We start from the raw sequence: 23875 nt of genomic DNA on the forward strand, positions 1-23875 counted from the left end.
TCATACGGCTTGGTTAAAGAGGGGCTTTATATGTGGGCTGGCAGGAGCTGCCAACTTGGGTCTCTCGTTTCACATGAGACGGTTATGTCGGAATCAGCCTGCTAGGACCCTGGCATTCACTTTACCCTATAGGCCACTAAGGCACGTTCATATCGGTTGGTTAAAGCGGGACTTTATATGTGGGCTGAGGAAGAAGAAAAAGAGAAGAACGCTCGGTCACCCGCAGCTAATGCTTTCGCTCAATGTTTGGTTCAGCAGCGTTGAACCCTTGTAATTTTATTTTTAGCCTCCTGAGCACGCCTTTGTTCTTTCACAGAAGTGGTTATACGCTTCTTACTTCACTGGTTTTCATAGAGATATGATAGTAGCGCAGGCAGACACGAACAGAGACACTACTCGTACAGTGCGGTCCACTGATAAAGGAAACGTGCGATCGCATGGCCTGCACACTTCGCACTGCGCTGCCGTCGACAACCGGCAAGAATGGGCGGCACTATGCGCATGCGCTGGAACAGAAGCCAGCAGTGCTTACTGCGCATGCACCCATCGCTTTTCCCCGGCTCCCGCTGTAGCGCTTTCCAAAGCGCGGAGCAACCTTATTACAGAGAAACATTACAGCCATGCAGCATGGATACGATAGTGTCCAGGTCAATTATACGCTGTTGGAAATAGTACCCAAGAAACATGGAGATAAAAACCTGTTCATCCTAAATATCTATAGCTCGCCACGGTACAAAGACATCAGCCTATCTGCTCTTTTAAAGAAAGCAATTACGCTAGCCAGAGGGGCGCAACTCCTTGTGGTAGGGGACTTCAACGCTCCCCACGCGGAATGGGGATACATAAAATCTATCAGCAAAGGAATTAAGCTATGGGAAGCCGCGAGAGACTTGGGACTCTCTCTTCTGAACGACCCAAGCATATACGCGCATAGGAAACAGCGTAAGCAGAGATACAATGCCGGACCTAGCCGTCACAAAAAAAAAAATAAATAAATAAATAAACATAATAACAGCGAAATGGCTGAACACAGGTTACCCAGCAGGCAGCGATCATTCCATCATACAAATCACCTTCCACTCCACATCACACAAATCAACACCAGCCAAATCCAGAATTACGGACTGGGACAGCTTTCGAAAACTAAGAGAGGACACAGCCCCTAATAATATAGAAGATCTAGAAGCATAGGTTACACAACTCAAAGAAGACGCCACTATTGCCATCCAGGATATAGAAACACCGGAGTAACAGTCCCTCGCTGATTCTAAACTCTTGCATCTCTGGGAGGCACACAAAAGCATGTAAACAGATGGAGGAAGCAAAGGTGTAACAAAAAATTAAGGTCCAAGCTAGCATCAGTTGAACGACAGATTGAATCCCATGCACAGGAACTAGGCAAACAACAATGGGAGCAGATATGCGATGGGCTAAGCGGCCAACTTGGGACCAAAAGAGCCTGGCTTCTGCTTAGACACCTCTTAGATCCCACGCTCACTAAAACAGCAAGTAGATCTCGCATGAATCAAACCGTACACGAATACCCAGATACAGATGCAGATCTGCTAAGCGAACTCCGAAGCATATATCTCAATACCAGTGACAACCCCAATGCCACCTACGAGTACAAAGGGGTTCCTAATGAACACTTAGAGAGATCGCGGAAGCGGAAATTTGGGCCGCGATTGGCCATTGACGTACTACCTCGGCGCCAGGGCCAGATGGCGTAACCAAAATAATGCTAAGAAGCTTAGACCTAAAGTCACTCTCAGCAAAAAAGGTCTTAATGAATGAATATTGGAACGAAGGTGAACTTCCGCAGATGTGGAAACACGCGAAGGTTGTCTTTATTCCTAAACCCAAAAAGAAATTAAGCACAGAGAACTTAACGCCCATCTCTCTTACTTCGTGCTTAGGTAAACTTATGGAACATGCTATTCTAAATAGGCTTCAGAATTACGCAGAAGAGAATGACCTTCTGCCCAGCTCAATGGTTGGCTTCAGAAGTCAACTCTCTACTGAGGACGTAATGCTTTAGTTGCATGCAGAAGTAAGAAATCTCCCTAACAAAACCGGAACCAAAGCGATTCTTGCCTTGGATCTAGAAAAAGCCTTCGACAATGTCTCTCACGAAGCCATTCTCCAAACCCTCTCCAACAAAACCTTTCATTACATTCGTTCCTTTCTCTCGGGAAGGACTGCGGAGCTAAGTATCGCAGGACTTGGATGGGACAAAATAGCAATAGGAGACAGAGGGAACCCCGCAAGGATCAGTCTCTCTCCCTTCCTATTTAACCTAGCACTGATAGGTCTGCCTCCCAAACTTGGCAGAAATCCAAGGTCTTCAACACTCCCTATATGCTGACAATGTCACTTTGTCGCTGACAAAAGGTTCAGACGCACATAGAGGAAACACTTCAAGAAGTGAATGTAGTCCAGTCATACGCCAACCAGACTGGGCTGAAATGCTCACAACCTAAGTCGAAGGAAAACGCAAGACAAAGGAGACATAAAAGTCTGCCTCCACAGACTACCCATACCTACAGTCGGTACTATTAGAGTACTCGGGCTCTACATCCAGAGCAATAGGAAGAGCAATGTTACTATCAACAGGCAGGAATTGACTGCAACAAATCACTAGACTGATACAGAGTAACGGTAAGAAGGAGAGAAATGAAAGAGGCTCACATTTGTTGTCTTATCCATGCCTTTGTGCTAAGTCGATTCACATACTTTGTCCGTTATCTCCGCCTCATTCAATCTGACAAGGAGAAATTAGACACTCATTAGAAGCACCTACAAGACTGGGCTAGGTCTACCCAGAAACACTTCAACCGAAAAACTTTTCTCACTTGGGATACGAAACACTATAGAGGAGCTGATCACAGCACATAAGGCAGCACAGCTAGAAAGACAAACGAACTCTAAAGCAGGCAGACAAATTCTCAACCACATGGGAATTAATGCCGAACCACTAGCTAACCATCCAGGCCCACTACCAAGAGGAGTGAGCGACAAAATTATATCCAAACCTTTGTCCAAAAACATGCATCCCTTCTTCCATGAAGGCAGGAGGAAAGCTAGAGCTAGGGCCCTAAACAGAAAATACCGAGATCACGATGGGGTGGTGTATACCGACGCCTCGGACTACAATATGGCTGAAGGTGCCTTTGCCATCTGTGTAATTAAGCAGTCCAGTAACATCAGTAAATGCGTATCAGCCGCAATCGCTTTAGCCATCGCTACAACAGCTGCGGACATAATTGCCAGTAATTCAAAAAGTACCATACGTAGCTTTCGCGTGGCAGAATATCAAATACTGCCGGAAACATCCTCGCGGATATCACTCGACAGAACTCGTATGGACACCCGCCCACTCAGGGAACCGAGGCAAGGAGGCTGCTCATTAACACGCTCGAGGTTTTGTCGGCCGAGCGGTGAGACCTAATTTGCCGAGGAACTTGAAATGGAAGGATTGCTCACATACAGCGACCTTACACAACACTTCAAACTCTCTAGGAGAGTATACCCACCACCACACAAATTACTAACAAGACGACAAGAAATTGTTTGGAGGAAACTACAAACGAACTCCTTCCCCAACCCTGTGGTTTTCTCACACATATTCCCGGACAGCATAAGCTCATCATGCAATAAGTGCGGAGAGAAAACCGACCTTAATCATATCCTGTGGGATTGCTCAGAGGACCCGCCTCCCAAGGCTCTGGTACAAGCTCCCTCACTTGAATCCTGAGAGGAAGTGCTGCGTAACGCGAGCCCCGATATACAATTGGGCGCCGTAAACCGCGCTGAAGTCGCTGCAAGCCACCAGCTAACGGCCACTTGGCTCATCCACCAAGACCCAGCAAGACTACTCCCGACAATAGTCTTCTCTCTCTCTCTCTCTCTTTCCAAAGCGCGGTAGCCACGTGGTCTCATGTTCCTTTTAACAGTTGACCGTACTGTACATATATCAGTGGATCGCAAACTAGCCCCCCAATAAAAGACTATTCTATGCGTTTCATAGTTTCGCGAGAAATCGTCCTCTCTCTAAATTGATGCTGTTATGTTAACGTGCATGGCTCCCCTTCGTGAAATGACGCGTTGCCGAACGTCACTTAACTCGAGTTATATAACCGACCCCGTGGCGAGGCCGACAGCAGCCCCTCCGCGCGTAATAAGGGCGCTTCCGAGCGCGCGCTTGAGAGCTTCGTTGGCGCTCGGTCGAGGAGAGTGGGAGGATAACAACGAGGCTTGGAATTCCGGCGCCTAGACCATGGCCCGAATGCCGGCCGCTTGAAGCCCTGTATCGACGCGACGAGATGAAGGGCTCGCGCGGCCTCCTCTGTTTTGTAACGTATTCCCCGCTTTTTTTCTGCTTCGGGAGCCTCTTTCCGTTTCCATCGTCTCGCGAGGCTCAGCTCAAACGGCGCGTCGGCTGCCCGAGAGTAGAATGTCTTACAGAGCTGCCTCCTCCTCTCCGTCCTGCACTGCGCCCGGCGTTCCTTGGTCGGTCCTGCCGTGTATCGGGTTTGTGCCGGACCGGTCGCGCCGCGGCGGATATATAATATAATAGGCGTGCCACCGGGCGTAGTACGTGTACACACGGCGCATTCCTCCCGAGGCACGGAGATATATGACGTCTCACCTAATGCGCCTTCGGTGTCGGGCGCGTACCTCCTTGTTCTCGGATGTGTCGCGCACTAAAGTGCGCGTGCCGAGGGTACGCGATGCCTGCGCGAAGTGATCTGCGTGCTTGTTCTCCGAGCCAGGGGTGGTACAACTGCCCCAATTAGACGCGAATGCTGCGCCAGAAACAATTAATTGGCAGAAATTGCGCCAAGGCACGACAAGTACGTGGGCCGGTACGGTTCGTTTTTATTTTTATTTTATTCGTTTATTTATTTATTTATTTTTTTTGCTGAGTACAGTTCTAATTTCTGACGTTCGTTGGAGCCCCACAATTCAGTAACCGAGGTTTTGATTTCTCACGACAGTTTAATAAAGCATTTGAACCTTCGACATACAACTTGACCGGGGTTGTAAGCTATGCCACACCAGAAACGGCATGACAGGGGCAACGCGACAAGACTGGGCGGTTGTCTAGTTATTCTGGAACAACAGGATTTTCGATTATCTGATCTCGCGGCTGGCTAGCGCGGATTCTATACAGCTGTGGCTCTAGTTGCATCTTGGACTTGTCAGATCAGTTAACCTCCTCACCCCCTGTGAAATCGATAGTCAGCACGCGTGATAATGCGAGGCCTGCGCCTCGGCCCGAGCCTCGAGCCGAGGTGCAAGCAAACGAAGTAGACGCCGTCACGCGGCACGTCACTGCACCAGGCCGACGTGTGCGCGAACAGCAGTTTTTTTCGAAACCACATCGAATACAGATAGTGTAGCTCCGCTGTCGAATCGAATACGAATAGTGCAGCTAGCAAATCGAGCCCGAATCGAATGAGCCTATATTTGCACTGATGCATTCGCATAAAGCGATCGGCGGTGCGAAACACTGATCGGCACCATAGTCGGCACTGTTGTCATCTTTTACAGGTCGAAGAACCAACACTGATCTGCACTGCGCAATAAGAATTTGCTATGGCGACTGTCTATGAGCGTCAAGATATAGGTACAGCAAAAATGCCTCTCCCCGATTCTCAGTGAGCAGACGGGGTGGTGCAGTGGTAAGACGCCCGACTACTGTCCGGAGTTCCCGGGTTCGAACCCGACCACGGCGGCTGCGTTTCGATGGAGGCGAAACGAAGTGGCGTCCGTGTACTGTGCGATGTCAGCGCACGTTAAAGATCCCCAGGTGGTCGAAATTACTCCGTAGCCCTCCACTACGGCTCCTCCTTCTCTCTTTCCACTTTCCCTTCAACCTTCCTCCCTTCCCTTACGGCGCGGTTCAGGTGTCCACAGAGCAAGTGTGACAGATACTGCGCCTTTGCCTTCCTGTGAACCAACCAACCAACCAGACGGCAGTGATGTGTACCTTGCACCGCTTATGAGAGGAATGGCAAATGCATACTTTCATACTGCGGCATATATATAAGAATTATATACGCACCTTTGCGAGGGACAAACAGGAAAAATAATTCGCTTCGACAAAACTGCGTGTATAAAGATTCAAACCTAAACCGATCAATAAATTCACGCAAATTCTTGCTATATATCTGCTGTGGCACTTTACAAAACATGGCGTTTGCCGTCTGCACACCGGCCAGTGTCAAGGGAGGAGAAGCATGATATATGATAATGCGCATCCAGAAAACACCGAGAGAAAAACTGCTCCTGTCAAAGTGTTTATTCCATAAGATATAGAATGTTCGCTACAGTGGACATCATGCACCCGAGGTCCGGGTGCGTAAGATCAAAGTAGTGTGTTTTTATTCAGCAGTCAAGGTTCGCTGCTGCACACATGGAGGCGTGAATGCAATAGGCTAGATACGGTGTTACTCTGCGTTATAAAACAGAAACAGATACTTTATAAAACAGATGCGTAGTCTTGCTCTTCCTGTCGCACATCTCACATCATTGAGAGGTATATGCCAGTTGACAGCGAAAATGACAGACAACATGCACATCATTGCAAACAGTGCTTGATTTCACAGGTGTCCTTGGTTTCACCGCGGCAGAAACTGCTTGTAGGTCCACCGAAAAATCACCATCAGCTGTGGCGATTGATTCGTCTTTTATCGAATCTGTCCCTATCTATAGCTTGAAATAAAGTTTGATGGTGCACTCTGCTCTGAGACGATGGTAAAAGAGCCATGCGTTGATAACCACCAAGTCTAAAAAAATAACTTCACATTTCGTCGACTTTGGTATCGGATAACGATTTTTTCTTTGCAGCCCGCTGCAGTCTATTGAGAACCGAGTATTAGTGCATAACACAAAATTTAAAAAAAGGTAAAAAAAAAAACATCGGAAACCATGAATGTGATGCTATAAGTGACAGAGCACGGAAGCCTGCTTACATGGCCCCGTATTCAGAGTTCCCGTCGTTATCGAAAGTATAGCTATCTTCCCTACCTCGCGTCATCTGATTGGTTGAAACGTCGGAGCAGGATGTTAACACTACTTCCGGGCAAATTCCGGTTATTGTGTTTCAACCAATCGGATGACTCGACATTACTAAAGTAACGACACTTTCGATAACGACGCAAACTCGGAATACGGGCCATGTTCTGTACGGGTGTTTTATCCCGTCATGCATGGTATTCACTGTAGTGGGCATTTTACAAAAGTTATGAAAAATGATCTCCACGTTACTCAGCCAAAGTATTTATAGCACTTGCCTCTGAGTGCCTCTTGTGTCGCTTTTATATAGTATATGCTTCAAATTATAAGTAAAGGAGAGTTATAAGTAAATTATTGGAGATTGACGTCACTCATTCGTTCTAGCAGGATGCACCCATTGTTAGAACTAAGTTCTCAAAAATCGGCGGTATCGCGGCGCCATCTACACCAGCAGAAACACTGCTTTTTTATCCACTGTTGTTACCAGTATGCACATGGGTATCTATTGCGCTGAACTTTCTCTAAAAATCGTAGAAATTTGTCCACTGTAGTGGATAGCATGCAACAAAGGGTTAAGCAAACAGCAAGGTGCGCTTACCCGAACAAGGATATGCAGGGGTAGCGAAAGAGCAGCCCTTGTTGCGTAATACTTCTAAAGGCAGAACTTATTAAGTGTCCCCTAAATATTTAATTATAGCACTCAAGAAACGAGATGAAAACTTAACGAGGCATATGCCTAACTTTGTCTCCTCGTAGTCACCGTCTTACCGCCATTTTTATTTTTCGAAACTTGTGTTCATAGTTTAGTGAATTAGACATATTCTACTTCACTATAGTAAAATGACAGCATCATACGTGGGGACTTGGCTATAAAGTGGCTTCTAACAAAAGAGGGAAGGGGTTTTGTAGCTGCATGTCCAATAGATCCTTGAGTATGACAGTCTTATTCGTTGCCAGCTGTAGACTACGGGTGCCTTTGTTTGTGTCTTGACTGAGGGGTGCTTTGCGTTTTATTACTCGTTGCTCCATCATACATCGAGCGGTTGGAAGGTATAGTCGGCGTTGTGTGTAATAATAGCAGAAAGAAAAGAACTACGAGCAGCAGGACGTTCATTGGTGATGTGCGCACCCTGCCCTTTTAGGAGAGATGCCAGTTGGAAGTATTTGTATGCTCCAAATAAAGTTCATCGGCTTTCATCGGCAATCGTCCGTGCATGGAGGCTTCGAAATCGCGCGCGGTTTACCGCACAGAGCGTAATGGCGTTTTCTAAATTATAAGAACTGATGTGTGGCTATTACTAACTGCCAGTTACGGCTCTCTGAACAGACGCCTAATTGCAGTAGTTGCGTACCCTGGGAAATTATGGTTCTTTCTCAAGAAGCGGCATGGAAGGGTCGCGGGCGCACGTTTCTTTATTCCGCACGGCGTTAATTGCTCACTTCGTCATTCTCACGAGTTGTTTGATGGCGGTTATCACTAATGGACTAGAACGCACTCTTGCCCTCACTCGTGAACAGCGACGGAAGCGGATCAAGCCTGCTCAACGAGTGAACTTAATATAGTCTAATCGCGTGCAGTTTGAAGACCGAATTGCCCTTCGGTTTTGTGGCTCTGAACCTTCTGTTCTCGTTTTCGCGCATGGTTGCCTCGTTTATGGTTAGCAAAATATACAGGCGCGCTGCAGTGCGTACGCAAATCTGACGGGTCGTACGCAGTCTAGTCCTACGAGTCGTACGCAGTCCCTGGCCTTTAAGGCCAAGACTTTGCTACGGAAAGCCGCCACATTAAAAGCTTTTTATTGAAAAGTACAAACTTTCCGGCAACTGTCCTGCCAGAATTTCTGTTTGGCTACGTTTTCTGTTTTTAACTGTCGTGTTATTTCAGTTCTTTTTTTTTTTTTTTTTCGTTTTACAGCTGACAGAAAATTTCTTTCAGTAGATTGAAATTGTTCTGCCAGAGTTTTTCTGTTCGGCTACGTTTTCTGTTTTTAATTGTTGTGTGCTTTGTTTTTTTTTGTTTTTTTTTTATTTTCGTTTTACAGCTGACAGAAAAATTTTTGCAGTGGATTGAAATGTGTTAAACTACGTTTTCTGCATTTTTTTTTTTTACTTTTTCTATCATTTCGCAAGTTGTACTGCCCCACCGGGGTGGCGCAGTGGTTACGGCGCTCGACTACTGTTCCCAAGGACGCGGGATCGGATCCCGGCCGCGGCGGCTGCGTTTCGATGGGGGCGAAACGGAGTGGCGCCCGTGTGCTGTGCGATGTCAGGGCGCGTTAAAGAACCCCAGCTGGTCGAAATTTCCGGAGTCCTCCACTACGGCGTCTCTCATATAGCTTGAGTCGCTTTGGGACGTTAAACCCCACAAACCAACCAACCAGCAAGGTGTTTCTGTTGCAGCTACAAAATATATGTATATGTGTATTTTTCTTTTGAAATGAAATTATATCTTTTATTTGCCATCAAATAGAGATTGGGGGGGGGGGGGGGGGGGGGAGGGGGGGAGATTGTAGAAAAAATGCTGTCCATGGACAGCTTGACAGGTCCACAATCCCTTATTTCGGCAGCTTGGCAGCATCACATATGTACACTTAGTCTTCATTAAAACAGGCATACACATACATATTTGAAATTATGTAAACATAGCACTCATTAGTGAACATTTAAACAAAAACAACATAGAAACTTATTGTTACAAATGGAAAAGAAAACACCAGCATGCTAGAGCATACTACATAGAAATTAAATACACCTCCCGGAGGTCTTTGTAGGCTGCCATGAAAAGATCAAAACGGAAAGAATTATAATAATTTAAAAGTGTTGGTATTGTGTACTTAAGACACTGTTTCCCGTAATTTGAACGCGACGTCGGTACTGACCAATCTTCGAAATGTTTCGTGATGTAACTGGGTTCTGTAATTGGCATGGGTTACGTAGATTGTTCACATTTCTGTGGGTTTCCTGTTTATACACATGACTTAAGCGGTATCTATAAACATTGTAAGCTGGAATTACACCAGAGTTCTTAAAGAAAGTTGACGTCGAAGCAGTATAAGAAGCATTATATGTGTGTCGGAGATACTTTTTCTGTAACAGGTGGATGTGTTCTATATTAATGGATGTTGTGTTTCCGCATACTAAGTGACAATAGTTCAAGTGGGATTGAAAGAGTGAATTATAAAGCAAAAGTTTGATGCGTATGGGAAGGATAATTTTAAACGACCTATTATACCAGGTATTTGACTTATTTTGCTGAGAACATGCTTGACATGATTATCCCAGGACAGGTTAGCGGGAAAGATGACACCAAGGCATTTGAAATTCTCGACTAAATCGATGCATCGTGAGTTTATTATAATATTGTAACTATAATAATAAGGCGAAACCCCGCATGTTGATGCGGCGGTACGGGCACGCCCGGTAAAGGTGACTGGCTTCACCGCAATGATAGCACAGGGGCCGACGATCCCGGGGCTGCCATACTTGACTTTTACGGGGTGGCTGGTAGATTGGCGGAGGGGAGTAGCGAGGCTGCATGCGGCTCCATGCGAGGTGCTCCATGCGGGGACCCTGCGGCTCCATTGCTGGAGCTGCGGCGTTGATACTGTGGTCTGGCGGGGGAGCCTTACTCAGGACGGACGCGTAGGTGGGCCTCGCGTCAAACGTCTGGTGAGGAACGCGCTGTTGGGGAACAACGTCAGCAACTTGCTGAGCTGCCATACGCACCTCGTCCCGGACGACTTCAGCCAATGAAGGAAAAGATGCTGTGTTGCAAGGCATCCGGAGCGCTTGCAATTCCTCCCGCACGACAGAACGGATGAGATTGCGTAGTGAGTCCATATCACTGCCGACATGTACAGGGGGTGCGTCGCGGACCTAATGATGTTCACGTCACGGTTGTACAGACGGGCTCGGTGTTGCAGCGTGGCGTTGTCTCCATGGTCGCTGCCTCGCTGAGAAACTCCGCCACAGTGCGTGGTGGACTGCGCACCAGTCCCGCGAAAAGTTCTTGTTTAACGCCCCGCATCAGGTGACGCAGCTTTTTATCTTCTGGCATTTGTGGGTCTGCACGGTTGAAAAGGCGTGTCATGTCCTCAAAGAACATACGCACGCTCTCGTTCTGGCGCTGAATGCGCGAGTGTAGCGCAGCTTCTGCTCGCTCCCGGCGGTCGGCGCTAGGAAACGTGGCTTTGAAATCACGAAAGAAGGCTGCCCAGGATGGAAAGGAAGCCTCATGGTTTTCAAACCATGTCCGTGCAGACTCTTCAAGAGCGAAGTACACGTTCTGGAGCTTGCGCTCATCAGTCCACCCGTTGTAACGAGCAACTCGCTTGTAGTTCTCAAGCCAGTCCTCGGCGTCCTCGAACACGTCGCCATGAAAAGAGGGGGGTGTTCGCGGCTGATGACACAGGATGTGGGTGGGAAGCCTGCTCTCAGATGTCATTGCAGCAGGTTCTACGGCCGTCTGAGGGTGCGTCGTCCTGGTAGCGGCCGGAAGGGGTCCGAATTCAGGGGGCTCTCCACGTAGGCGGCGGCCGAGGCGTTGATGTACGGGGGTAAGCTCCGTATTGACAGGTTGATTATGCAGGACTGGATCGATACCTGGCTATTCCTCCACCAGATTTGTAACGTAACGTTACAGAGAAGGCGCTCTGGCACTCTGGCACCGAAGAACACCAACAGCAGTCAAGGCAGCACAAAAGCGCAGCACCGTATTGCTTCGTCGTCTTTTCCGAATCGCCCGTTCAAATCTTCGTCGTCTATGAATGGCATGTGTCAATATCTTGATGCAGAGGTGTGAGCTTGTTTTTCGGCCTGAATATAATCGCTTTTGTTTTGCTTTCGTTTATCTTCATTGCATTCACTCTCGACCATTCCTCTAAGGATTTTATGCACTGTTACATTGTTCAACAAGGAGATTAATATTATTTTCATTCTGTTTCGCATGTTGTGCTGCTTGTAAAAACAAACATGCAAACAAACATAAATTACGTAAAAGTTCACATTTCGTCATTAAAGAGCTTCCTTAAGGCCAAAACCGCACTGTATATCCTCTTCACACGAGTCCATCTCTGTCGGCGCCGGCAGCCCCAATAAAGCTTTCCTAGCAAGAGCCGTTGTCTAGCTACCGAAACGATGAGTGGAACGACGGCATGCATAACAGGTACCACTGCAGCAGGGAGTCGCTCCTGCCTTCTCGTTTGGCCCACTATACGCTCATAGGCATCACTAACGCACCTGGACGTGCCACTAGTTATCTTCTTTCGAGTCATAATTTGGTACGCAGAAGTTCTTCGGAGATCACCTTCGTGGTTGTCATACCGTTTTGCTAATTTTACACTCAGATTATATTCAAGTAAGAGCCATTATTCAAATAACAATAAGAATCTGTGCGTAATTTGATACGCGTTTCTTACAGTGCAGTGTATCACTAATTCTGCACTCTTTTGTAGAGTGCTGGCTGTTATTGCGGCTAAATATATTGCATCACGTCCTCTACCCTGTCCTTCCTCAGAAATTACTGCCGCCTCACCTTTACGGTGCGCCTAAATGCAACCTGTCATTTCGAAATTACCGAGGAACGCTGGCCAGGCAGAAAATCAGCGGTTTGATCATTTGAAACGGTCGATTCGTGTGTCTAAGATTGTCGACATGTTGATAATCTGCCAGATATTTGTGAGCTTGTGAGCACTCTATAGTGTCAGTAGACATCGCCGACGGCAATGCTGTCACGCAAGTGCTTTGCGCTCCACATTCAGTTTCGTTTGCTTGATGCGTGTTGCTGGACCCTGTTTGTCGTGGTTGTGGGTGAGATGGGGCAGAACGAGCAGGAAAGGGTTGCACGCAGCGACGAACGGTGCAGGAGCGTGCGCAGTAATCGGAGAACACGTGCTGTCGCCGCCATGGAGGAAGAGGAAAGGAGGGGGGAGCGCGCGCTGCCCCGGCTGCGGAGCTGGTTACGAATCGGTTACGAGGGGCAACGCCGACGGCGACGCGAAACGCAGGAACGGGCACTAAAGAGCTGCGCTCTAAAAGTTGCTCTCATGTTGGAAACAGCCACCACCCCGTTTCACAGGGGAAGCTCCATCCATTCCAGCCACACTCTGTGTATACACTGTGGCCTCTTTGCGTGCGGTCAGCAATCATTTTTCAGTTTGCCGAAACAGAATTCTCATTGTTCCGCTCCCTTGCCGTCCTCGGTTGTGCAGCCTGACAATCTTTGCGTTTTTTTTTTTTTTTTTTTACCCGTTGCAGGTTGCCCCTTTGCCTTTCATCATGAGTACGTTCAGCCTTGTGATTCCCAAGGAGTACGGCTACGTGGTTCTGGTCGGCGTGGGCTCCTCGCTGGTCAACATGTGGCTCGCCTTCCGCGTCGGCAGGGCCCGCAAGCAGTATGGCGTAAAGGTACGCGGGCGTCTATTCTGTCCTTTCCTGCAGTGCGGAGGTATGCTCACCTGTGACGTAGCTTGGCCATCATCCATTGAGCTATTCATTCAGCGCCTACCATTGGCTGTTTTGCGCAAATGACGATGAGAAAGCTTCACACATGAAACTTGAATAGAGTAACGTTTCAGTGGTAGTGTTATCCTTGGGGGCTGCTTTAAACCAAACGTCTTTTATAGGAAGCTTTGACTCGATGGACTCATTTTTCACTCATCTAAGCTCATTTTTTTTCCTCCTTTTGTGGTTCGTCGCAGTACCCAGCCATGTACTCGGACAACAACATCGTCTTCAACTGCATCCAGAGGTCGCACCAGAATTTGTGAGTGCACGTGCACTGCTTCGCTCTTGGCTTGTTTTCCGCTTCCGCTGGTGACGTGTGGTGACGTGTTCTCGTATTCGACGTTAACACAAAGTTGTTTGCTTGGTAGCGTCGGCGAAACAGTAAACTTGCATGGAACAAGAAAGCGAGCACTGCCATTTTTAAACACTACTCGTTTTGACTGTCATGACGTGACTTTCAGGCTTAATTTTACTGTGGTGTGCATACTCATTTTCATAAAGCATCTACGTATGGACATTTTGGGTATTGAGGCAGCTTAAAATGCATCACTTAGTGGTAGTGTTGGAAGTCCGCGGTGAAGCTCCGCGAGGCATGATGACCGGCGCACAGAATTCCTGCTGCGATAAGAAATTATTGCCTGATTTCAAGGCTTTCCTGCTACCTAAACTAGAAGCTGATCATAAGACTATATTGCGCGCTCACTCCATAATTAAGATGCATGTGGCTTGTTTTATGTTTTAAAGCAGCCGATTAAATTCACTTATTGTTTGGATTTGTCTGTAGAGTAATACCGGAGGCCGCGGACCATACCTCACTTTTGGCTACGGCGGTGTTTGCGTTGTGTACTGCTCTGCGAAATACCGCTTCAAATTGGATATTTTAATGCTTCTCAGACATGGCTGTGCCGTATGATTTGAGTCTTCGTTCAGTTTTGCGCGTTGCGTTAACCCTCGCCGTGCTTTGTGCAGCCTGGAGTCCTACCCGCAGTTCTTGATGACCCTGTTCCTGGGCGGATTCGAGTTCCCAGTGAGTGCCACGCCGGTGTTCACTTGAACCGGTTTTTCGAAGCGGGCGCACAGTATTCATGCGACGCTGTCCAGACCGACTGTGCGCGGACCCTAGCTGTGATGCGTGTTTGGCCAGTAATCACTTTCCGGCCTCGGAGCCACAGTTACACGGGCTGGGAATTTTGAGATTCCGATCACTCCTGCGCTCGTGCGACATTTTGGAAACCATGGAAACCGGCCTTCAAGCTTCAGACTTTCGGGGAGTCCGGTACACACATACTCACTAATAGTATAAATCTGTCTAATCATGATAGAACAAGTGGGGAACCTGGTTGTCTCCCTGTCCCAAAAAACGCCGGAGTCTGTACCGAGCGGGATCTCTGTCAGCCTCCGAGTTGCGACAGCGAATTCGATTGCTGCAAAAAGCCTACCCCGAGCTCTCTCTCATGCGCGCACGCATGCTCTCATTTTCATCCCAAACTTATGTTCAGAATTAAAAAAAAAAAAAAAAGACTAAGCCGTGACCTGAGTTGTTTGCTCGGTCATGCTGTCATGCTGCGCTGCGGACGTTTACTGTTTTTCAACCCAAAGAGTGAGGGCGTACCAGCTGGCGAGTTACGCGCGAGCGGGAACGAGAAGGCGGCGCGTGGGAAGGGGGAAAACGTAGGTCGGGCTCGGGTAGTAGTAATAGAAAAAAAGAAAGCAACTCCATTTACACTGTGACCGCGCCATTCCCCTCGCCCTCGCAGTCACTAAGCACCGGTTCCCAGAAGACGCCGGGGCCTCAATCTCGGTCCTCAGAGCGGCGCGTCCTCTTTCAGTCCTCAGTCCTCTTTCAACCGGGCCGCCAGCGTTGACCGCGAGTCGCTCTCATATAACACTGCCCGGAAAGGGAGCATAACAATGCGCAGAATTTTTTAATCGGCTCATGCTGATCGGTGCGCTAAGCCGATAAGCTTAATTCTACATATTTTTTTTTTTTTTTAAATTCAGCACTCGTTACGAACGTCAATTTGGGCGCAGTACACAATGGCTTCGAAGCCGAGGAACGCCACGAAAAACGTTGCGCCCATTGTGTTGAAAGGAGCTTGCAAGCGAAGAGTCAATTTCCGTCCGTTTGGATGCTCACATATAAGCGGGCTTTCTGGCATGCCAGATGAACCGTCGCAAAGAACTGATAGCGGCAGCTCTTCGCTGCGGTTAAGATAGCATCTTCACTTCGCTCGCTGCAACCGAAGGCGTACCTAGGGGATTTAGCGCGGAATGAGCACTTCGGACGTGCCTCGTAGCTGTTTAGGTGCCGCTTCCGGTTGGGTGTGTTAGCAGACACTCAAAGAAATTAAGAGAACTAATTTATTGAGGTCGCATTAGGAAATTAGGTGGAATGGCAGTCCACAAGAAGAACGCGCCTGTGCGAACTCCGCTATTGCGATGCGTGTCCGTTCTATCGCTCGGTCCAGCTTCCACCGACTCTCTCGGTATTCACATTTCACACCTTCACATCCGTTCTTCCCAAGGACCAATCCCTGGTATTGACGCGTACACCAGTCACACATACTCACACAGCTGTACACGTCAGAGACGGCTCGCTCTCTCTCCTCACGTGATCTTGCTCTGCGGTTTCGTGTGTTGCGGCCGTGAGAAAGTTCGTTTTAGCCTTGGCTGGGCGCGGTGTCGGATAGCGGCGTCAGCGTTCGATGGTCAAGGTAGACAATGCTTAAACGGGCGCTTTGGTCGGCGTATTCGGCGTGGCGCTGACAGGTGTAAGATGCGGCTCACCTGGGGCTCGTAGGGGCAGCGCCGTAATGTAAATATCGCCTAAAGACACGGCATTTTGTATAGCTTAGAAAAGGCCAGACGTCAGGTCAGAGTCGTGAGGTCATTTTTTTTTTTTTTGAAACTGTGATTCCAAAAGTGTAGGCTAAACAACGAATGATTTTCCCAATATCGATCACAGTCCGCACTCGCTTCGACGTCGATGGGTACATTGCCTGTGTCTTTTAGTAAATAAATTTCTCGGCACTAGGTTCTCTTCAGCTACTGAACAAACCGGCATTCGGAACTGCAAAGAGTGAAACGACCCAAATTTACTGGAAAATAAAATTGGGCTGAATTGTTCACACCGTCCCATTAAAGTCCGTTTTTATTGAGGACTTACTGTTCGTTTCTCAATTAAACTTTCGAGCCTGTTTTCGGGGGTCTACCCGGCTGTGTGTGCATGGTAGCCCCGCTTATTATCGCGACCGCCGCTTGGCGTGTGTTCGTCGTTAGTGTTCAGGCCTAACATTACGCTTGGTGTTATTGCACGTTAGTATGTGTGCTATGGTTGTGCCACTGAGATTGTTACTTCGCATAGGAAGGGATTCTTGTTCACGCTGGATAAAATCCGTGCCCCTTTGTTGAGCGGTGCAACTGCGATTTATCGGTTACCCGAATCCAAATGCGTCACTGTGATACTCTCCTGATGCAGAAAGTGGCTGCCATTGCTGGCGTGGTGTTCTTGGCCGGCAGAGTAGTCTACGCTCTCGGCTACTCCACGGGAGGTACGTACTCTCCGCTTGCATTGCTAGCATTCTGTAGTACAGTTATAGTCCGCTTCATTCTTTTCGAACTTGTCTGCGTTGGTGCTAACGATTTCGTGGCGGACTATATTCGATTACGCCTACTAAGTCTTGTGCTATACGTTCTATTATTGTGCATGGATCGGTTTGAATAATTTTAGTAATATACGGGCTGTGCTTTCGACATTATGTATACCTTATTTTGAATGCTGCCTGCGATTAGATGAACTCGCGGCGTTGATGGTAACTACTCTATATTTTTTTATTTTTATTTTTTTTGAAAGCGGCTGTTCTGGACAAGTTTCATAATGTGTTCTTTTTGTGAAGCATCTAATATGAGCTTCATTTAGACAGAACGGAAGAGGCTATCCTTCGTAAGTGCTTGCGAGTCTTGCGCCTTGTTTTGCAGGCTGGGGAAAAATGGGTGGTCTTTCGTGCGTTTAAACACAGCCCAATGTTTTCTCCATAAAAAGTGTTAACCTCCGTTTGGTAGCTTTCATGATAAGATGACGTAAAGACGTGGACAGAAGCAAACGTGAGCTGCGGCCGTCTATATCAGCATACACATTGCTTGTTTGTTGGAAATTGGGAGATACGCAATACGTCCGCGGCTAGCTCCCATAGGCTTTCGTTTTTGGAACCCATTGTTTGCGTATTCAGACCTCAGAAGACGGTGGTGCACTTCAGCTATTGACGCATTGCTGTCTGCATGCGCCCTGAAAAATTTCCTGGACAAGGTGGCGTTGAAATGCGTCATTTCGGCGAAGTGCCGTGAAATCCCGTTTCTCAGAGTTATAGCATGAAAAACAAACTTAAAATTATTGCGCAGACGTCGAGTTAAGTGCCTGTGACGATAAATGCATAAGCTCGGGGGTTATTTCCGCCATCGATGCAGCTTCTGCAGTTTGTGCTTGGCGACGACATCAAGCAGGATGCGGTTTGGTTGCAGCATCGTTTATATACGCACTGTTTTAATTTGCTGCATTGCTGTCCCCGCAACCACGGCTTGTGCGCACAGGCTATTAGTTTATTTGTGCGTGTTATTCGGGAGGACAGTCCTGTCGGCGCTGTATGCAATGACTGCAGTGTTTTCACCCGTTTGTTTGTGCTCCAGACCCGGCCAAGCGGATGCGCGGCGGCTTCCAGTACTTCGGCGTGCTCACCCTCATGGGTCTGAGCGTGCGGCTCGGCTTGCGCATGCTGGGAGTCGTCTAGGGAGCGGCAGTTCCCCACACGGAGGCCGGACACGAAGGCCCGGCGCCCTCCCTACGAGGAGACTTACTTCGCACCTAGGACACCTACCACGAGGCAGCCTGGACGCGCCTCTTGTTACAGTGCACTGCACCAAGCAGCGAACAGTGTACCGCCATTTATATATCCCCAGAAGCGGGCAGAACAACCCGTTGTAAAAAATTGCGTAGAGCGCTGTTCGTATTCCGGCAGTGCCGTACCTTAGTGAACTGCCGTTGGAATGAGCGGGGTGGGGGTCTATTTGCTTGAAGCAATAAAATTTTTACGCTGGGTTTGATTTTCATTTTTCATTGTGCTTGTGCAAAAACTCCTGCTTTGGAGCAAGAACACATGGTGGCAATTTACTGCCATCTGCAGTTACAATGCCACGTCGAAAGGTGAGATGTAGCGGTTCTTGTGAAAACTAACCCACTGGTATTGATTTGGTGTCCTGGCGTTCACGCCGTCTCGCCTGCCGCGGAACTTTTTTTCTCAGTGATCATTTGGGTCCAGTGTAGGGAACTCGTGTTGCCCATTTCTGGTCTTGCACACCGCGTATCAAGGTTCCCAAGCTCGCCGCCCTATCAGAATAATAAACAGTGCCGCCGGTTCATCCCGCCACTTCAATTCAGCTGCCCATATACATATAGATTCTTAGACTGCCGAAGGCCCTTGCGACTACGGCACTTTCGTAACTATTCTCGCGAAGCAGGTAGTCTGTGTTGTGTGAACAGCAACGTTCAGATGAATCGCCCTGATAAATGCGGAGCATAATTTTGCGTTGTTTGCGTAGCCTATATTCAAAATAGCTGGTAATCGTTGGAGGTTTTCTACCAATTACTTATCAGTGCAGTCTGTCCAGATGTCGAACGCACCACTGCGACAGCGGCCCTACCGTGTATCTGCAACAGAGCGCCAGGCTATCAAAGAACAAGTATACTAGATGCTCCAGGACGACATCATTCAGCCCTCAAACAGCGTTTGGGATTCGCCTGTTGTGCTCGTTAAAAATAAAAATGGTTCCATCTGCTTCTTATCGCCGCCTAAACAAGATTACAAAGAAAAACGTCTATCCTCTTCCGCGCATAGGCGACGCAATGGACTACTTGCAAGGGGCTAAATTCTTTTCCTCCCTAGATTTACGCTCCGGATAGTGGCAGGTCAAGATGGAAGCAGCCGACCGCTTTTGTTACTCCAGACGACCTGTACGACTTTACTTTTATGCCTTTCGGCCTTTGCAATTCTCCTGCAACATTTGAGAGAATGATGGACACCATTTTAGGTGGACTGAAATGGAAGACCTGCCTCTGCTATCTCGAAGACGTCGTCGTCTTTTCTCCTGATTTCAATACTCATCTCTACTGCTGGAAGCACATCTTGACCTGCCTTTCTGATGTCAGCTTGCAGCTCAACTTAAAGAAGTGTTGTTTTGCCAGCCGTCAACTGACCATTTTAGGGCACGTTGTCTCCAAGGAAGGGATCACTCCAGATCCGACCAAACTTCATGAAGTCGCTGCCTTTCCCAAGCCGAGATCCATAAAAGACCTTCGTAGCTACCTAGGTTTGTGCTCCTACTTTCGTCGGTTCATTCGAAACTTCGCCTCTATTGCTGCCCCTTTGACGCAGCTTCTGTCGGGCAGTTCCGACTTTTCGCTCTGGTCACCGTCATGCGATGATGCCTTCAATAGGTTGCGCCGGATTCTCATGACACAGCCCGTCTTATGTCATATCGACCCTATATACGACCCCTACTGAAGTACACACCGACGCCAGTGGTGTTGGTCTCGGCGCTGTACTCGCTCAGCGGAAATATGGATTTGCTGAATATGTTGTCGCCTACGCAAGTCGAACGCTCGCTATGGCGGAGTCAAATTACACAGTCACCGAAAAAGAGTGTTAGGCAATAGTTCGGACTCTGACCAAATTCCGCGCTTACCTTGTGGCCGCCCCTTTGAAGTTGTGACGGACCACCATGCTCTGTGCTGGCTTTGCTCCTCGAAAGACTCATGCGACCGTCTTGCCAGGTGGGCTGTTCGTCTACAGGAATTTGATGTAAACGTAGTCTACCGCTCTGGCCGCAAGCATCAAGACGCCGATGCCCTTTCTCGCTGCCCCCTTCCAGCTGACGTCGCCAGCTTCTCCATCGCTAGCGTTTCGCCGCCAAGCATCACACTTCGCCATTCACGACAACCTTTATCACCGCAACTACAGTGCTGATGGCCGCAAACGGTTGGTAGTCATTCCCCGCCACCTGTACGCTCGCGACTGCTTTCACGCTAACTCTCAATGCGGGCATGCGGGAGTGTTCAAGACATACCATCGCCTACGCTTAGGATACTACTGGAGGGGTGTGTACAACTTTGTCCTCAAATACGTTTGCTCATGCCTCGCCTGTCATCGTCGCAAGTCCCCCACTCATCTTTCTGCTGGCGAGTCGCAGCCGTTACCTTGTCCATCACGTCCCTTTCAACGCGTCGGTATTGATTTATACGGCCCGCTTCCGTACACTGCTGCTGGAAACCGTTGGGCCATCGTCGCGGTTGACCACCTGACGAGATATGCAGAAACCGCTACCCTTCCATCTTCTACAGCAAACGTAGCCTCATTCATTTTGCAGCGATTCGTCTTTCATCACGGCGCACCTCGTGAACTACTCAGTGACAGAGGACGCGTATTTTTATCTGACGTTGCTAAAGCTTTACTGAACTAGTGCCCCAAACTTCATCGAACCTCTACCGCCTATCATCCGCAGACTAACGGACTCACCGAACGCTTCAACCTTACTTTTGGTGACATGCTTTCTAAGTACGTCTCCTGCGACCACTATGACTGGGATCTCCTCCTTCCATATGTGACACAATACTGCTACACCGTCAACTATTTTTTTTTTTTGTACGCAAACTTGCCATAAGACAACTGAAACCCCGTCTCACCAGAAACCCCGCCACGACAACCATCAGACGACACCGCAATTCTTTTCTGGCAGTCTTGTGTGGCTGTGGATTCCATCATGTACTCCCTGACTATCTTCAAAATTTATTTGCAAGTATCACGGCCCCTATCGTGCCCTGGAGCGCATCTCCTGTTAATTACATTGTGGAACTCCTGACGCCGTCACCTGATCTCCGTCGACGAGGCTGCGAAACTGTTCACGTCCAGCGCTTTAAACAATATTATGGCGCTACCATTTTGGCTACGCCGTAAGTCGCTAGGGTGGCAGCTCTTCTCCCCGGGGCCCTTGTAAAGATGAAGGCGTAGTACATGCGAAGATGAAGAAGAAGCTTCCGTGCGCTATCGCCAGTGACATCGCTATCGGTGTGTGCTCTGGGCATGCTCGTACGCAGACTGTTCCTGACGTGCTTCTAGATCGCGTCCCAGTACCTATAATAAGATAAACCCCATCCTACAGTATTTTTAACGTTGTAGGAACGTTTTCATAACGTTATAAGTTAGTGCTCCATAAACATTACTCAAACATACGAACAATGATGAAGAATTTTGTCTTCACTTCCATTATAGCATGGTTGCTGTTTTTACATTGAGCATTATTTTTTGTATAAGCACAAGCTTCATGTCTTATGTATATCCATGTTACAGCCGTGCTTGTCTTTAGTGCTTATTTTCAGTTTTATATAGGACATTGCATATATGTTTTTAACATAAACACATTATTTGCTACGTTTAAATGTGTCATGTAAATGTTTTATTGCTAACATTAGTATTTTTTGAATCTTAAATGTTGTGCAAACGTTTGGAAATTAACGAATAAATGCTACAGTTTAACCTTAGATTAAAATTATTACATAGCAAATAATGTTATTTCAGCATTCATAACAAATGAATAACGTAATATATTATAACGTTTTGTGCTACCTATCCGGGCCGTTGTGTCACAGCATGGATATTGGAAAGGCCTGGTCACGATGGAAGGAGTGTATTGATCACGCCCGGAAAGATTCGAGTGGTGCGCGAAAAAGGAACTAGCAAGCGCTGCTTCGCGCAAAGCCGCTAAAACGATGTAGGAAACAAGGGAATCCCGCATTAAGGAATCCTGCGCTCCGTTTTCAGGCGCTTATGGCCTCAGCGGAAATTAGGCTCCCTCAGTTTGATGCTGTCAGTGAAATAAACACCGGCTTTTTCAAAAACATTGGCGCCATTGTTCTCTTCGGAACTCCCTCAGGGTCACTGCCGCCATCTATCGAACTTGGACCTCATTCCTTTCTTTGAAGCATAGCCTCCGAAACTGCCAACAGGCGGAAACCGCACTTTTTGCTCATTAAAAACGTCAAACTGCTTACATAGGTGGCGGTAACTTTCCCAGTTTGAAGGGAAGATAGCGCAGTTATAGTGCTTTAGAAGATGGCTATAGCGCATGTATGCATGTTAATCATGCATGTATGCATGCATGATTAATACTCGTATTCCGTCTGCGCATTAAAGAATACAATTTGCAGATGCGACTCAACGCAATGGAAATATTTTATCGGGCACTTCAACAATAACAGACATTTCTGCGTCTCAGCGTTAAGGGGCGAGTGGGAGAGAACAAATGCCGTTGTGTAGGGATCTGGAATTTCAAATCCTGTGGTGTACAGGTGCCAATGATATGTGTACGCGAAGTTTGAAAAGAGAATGCGAGGGACTGCGAGCTACACCATTACACCCGACTGAGCTGTGTCTGACGCATCGGTGTAAAGTCTGCACATATAAACAAAGAAAGAGAGAGAGGAAAGAATTTAGAGAGTGACAACGCCGACGGAGCGATGGCTCAATGATTTTCTGTTAGCTGACAGTACGATCAATATGAAGTATAGCGAAGGTACAGAAGTGCTGTGTCGCCCTACATTACTGTCCATGTCTTAAGGGTGCGCTGCTTTTTCCACAGATATATAGCGTCAGTAAATGGGGAAGTTAAGATGGTTTCTCTTATAGAGCTTTTTAGCGTCACCCTGGTCGATAATCCCAATAGCTGTATTCAGTTTATATGATCTTGAATTACCGTTGTAAAACAAGGTAGACCGAGAGGAAGAGGATGGCTACACGGTATGAAAGAGCACTGAACAAGGGTAGTGGGGAGAAACCTCAGTTTGCAGGTCGAGCCAACGTTTCGACAAGGCCTCTTGTCGAAACGTTGGCTCGACCTACAAACTGAGGCTTCCCCCCTCTACCATTGTAAAACAAGGAAGATAAAAGAGACGCGCTAACGTTTGCGATCGACTGTTTATGCCGTGCCCGAATAGTTTTAATAGATAGGCGTAAAGAACATTACATAACTAACTCAAACGATATTTAGAAGTTTAAACCACGAAGAAAGTGGCGTAATGAAATTCGAATGATAACGAAAGAGTGATGGTGTGCTTCGTCTGCACTGAATTTACAGAACTCGAAACTAGTTCTGCCTTAGCTATTTCTCGCCGTTTCTTATTTTCACTTTATTTCCAAATGGGATATACTTCCATAACAACATGTATGCTTTTAACGCGACTAAATTAGAGGCCCCAGTTGCACATCTCCGCTGTGGTTCCGAACTGTCGGCGCGGGGAAATAACGTA

General features: G+C 47.7%; 1 protein-coding gene across 1 annotated transcript in view; it reads left to right on the plus strand.

The window, feature by feature from the left end:
- LOC146209294 (glutathione S-transferase 3, mitochondrial-like) overlaps positions 1-18621 on the plus strand; it is a 31889-nt gene extending 13268 nt beyond the window's left edge. The window contains exons 2-6 of the mRNA XM_084599145.1: positions 13276-13425; positions 13719-13783; positions 14494-14551; positions 17003-17075; positions 18208-18621. Coding sequence (XP_084455271.1) covers positions 13297-13425; positions 13719-13783; positions 14494-14551; positions 17003-17075; positions 18208-18308 — 426 coding nt within the window. The 5' untranslated portion in view covers positions 13276-13296 and the 3' untranslated portion in view covers positions 18309-18621. The remainder of the gene's footprint in view (positions 1-13275; positions 13426-13718; positions 13784-14493; positions 14552-17002; positions 17076-18207) is intronic.
- Positions 18622-23875: the final 5254 nt, after the last annotated feature.

Source organism: Amblyomma maculatum, chromosome 1 (assembly GCF_055883805.1).
Source record: "Amblyomma maculatum isolate TAMU_Amacu chromosome 1, ASM5588380v1, whole genome shotgun sequence".
NCBI classification, from domain to species: domain Eukaryota; kingdom Metazoa; phylum Arthropoda; class Arachnida; order Ixodida; family Ixodidae; genus Amblyomma; species Amblyomma maculatum.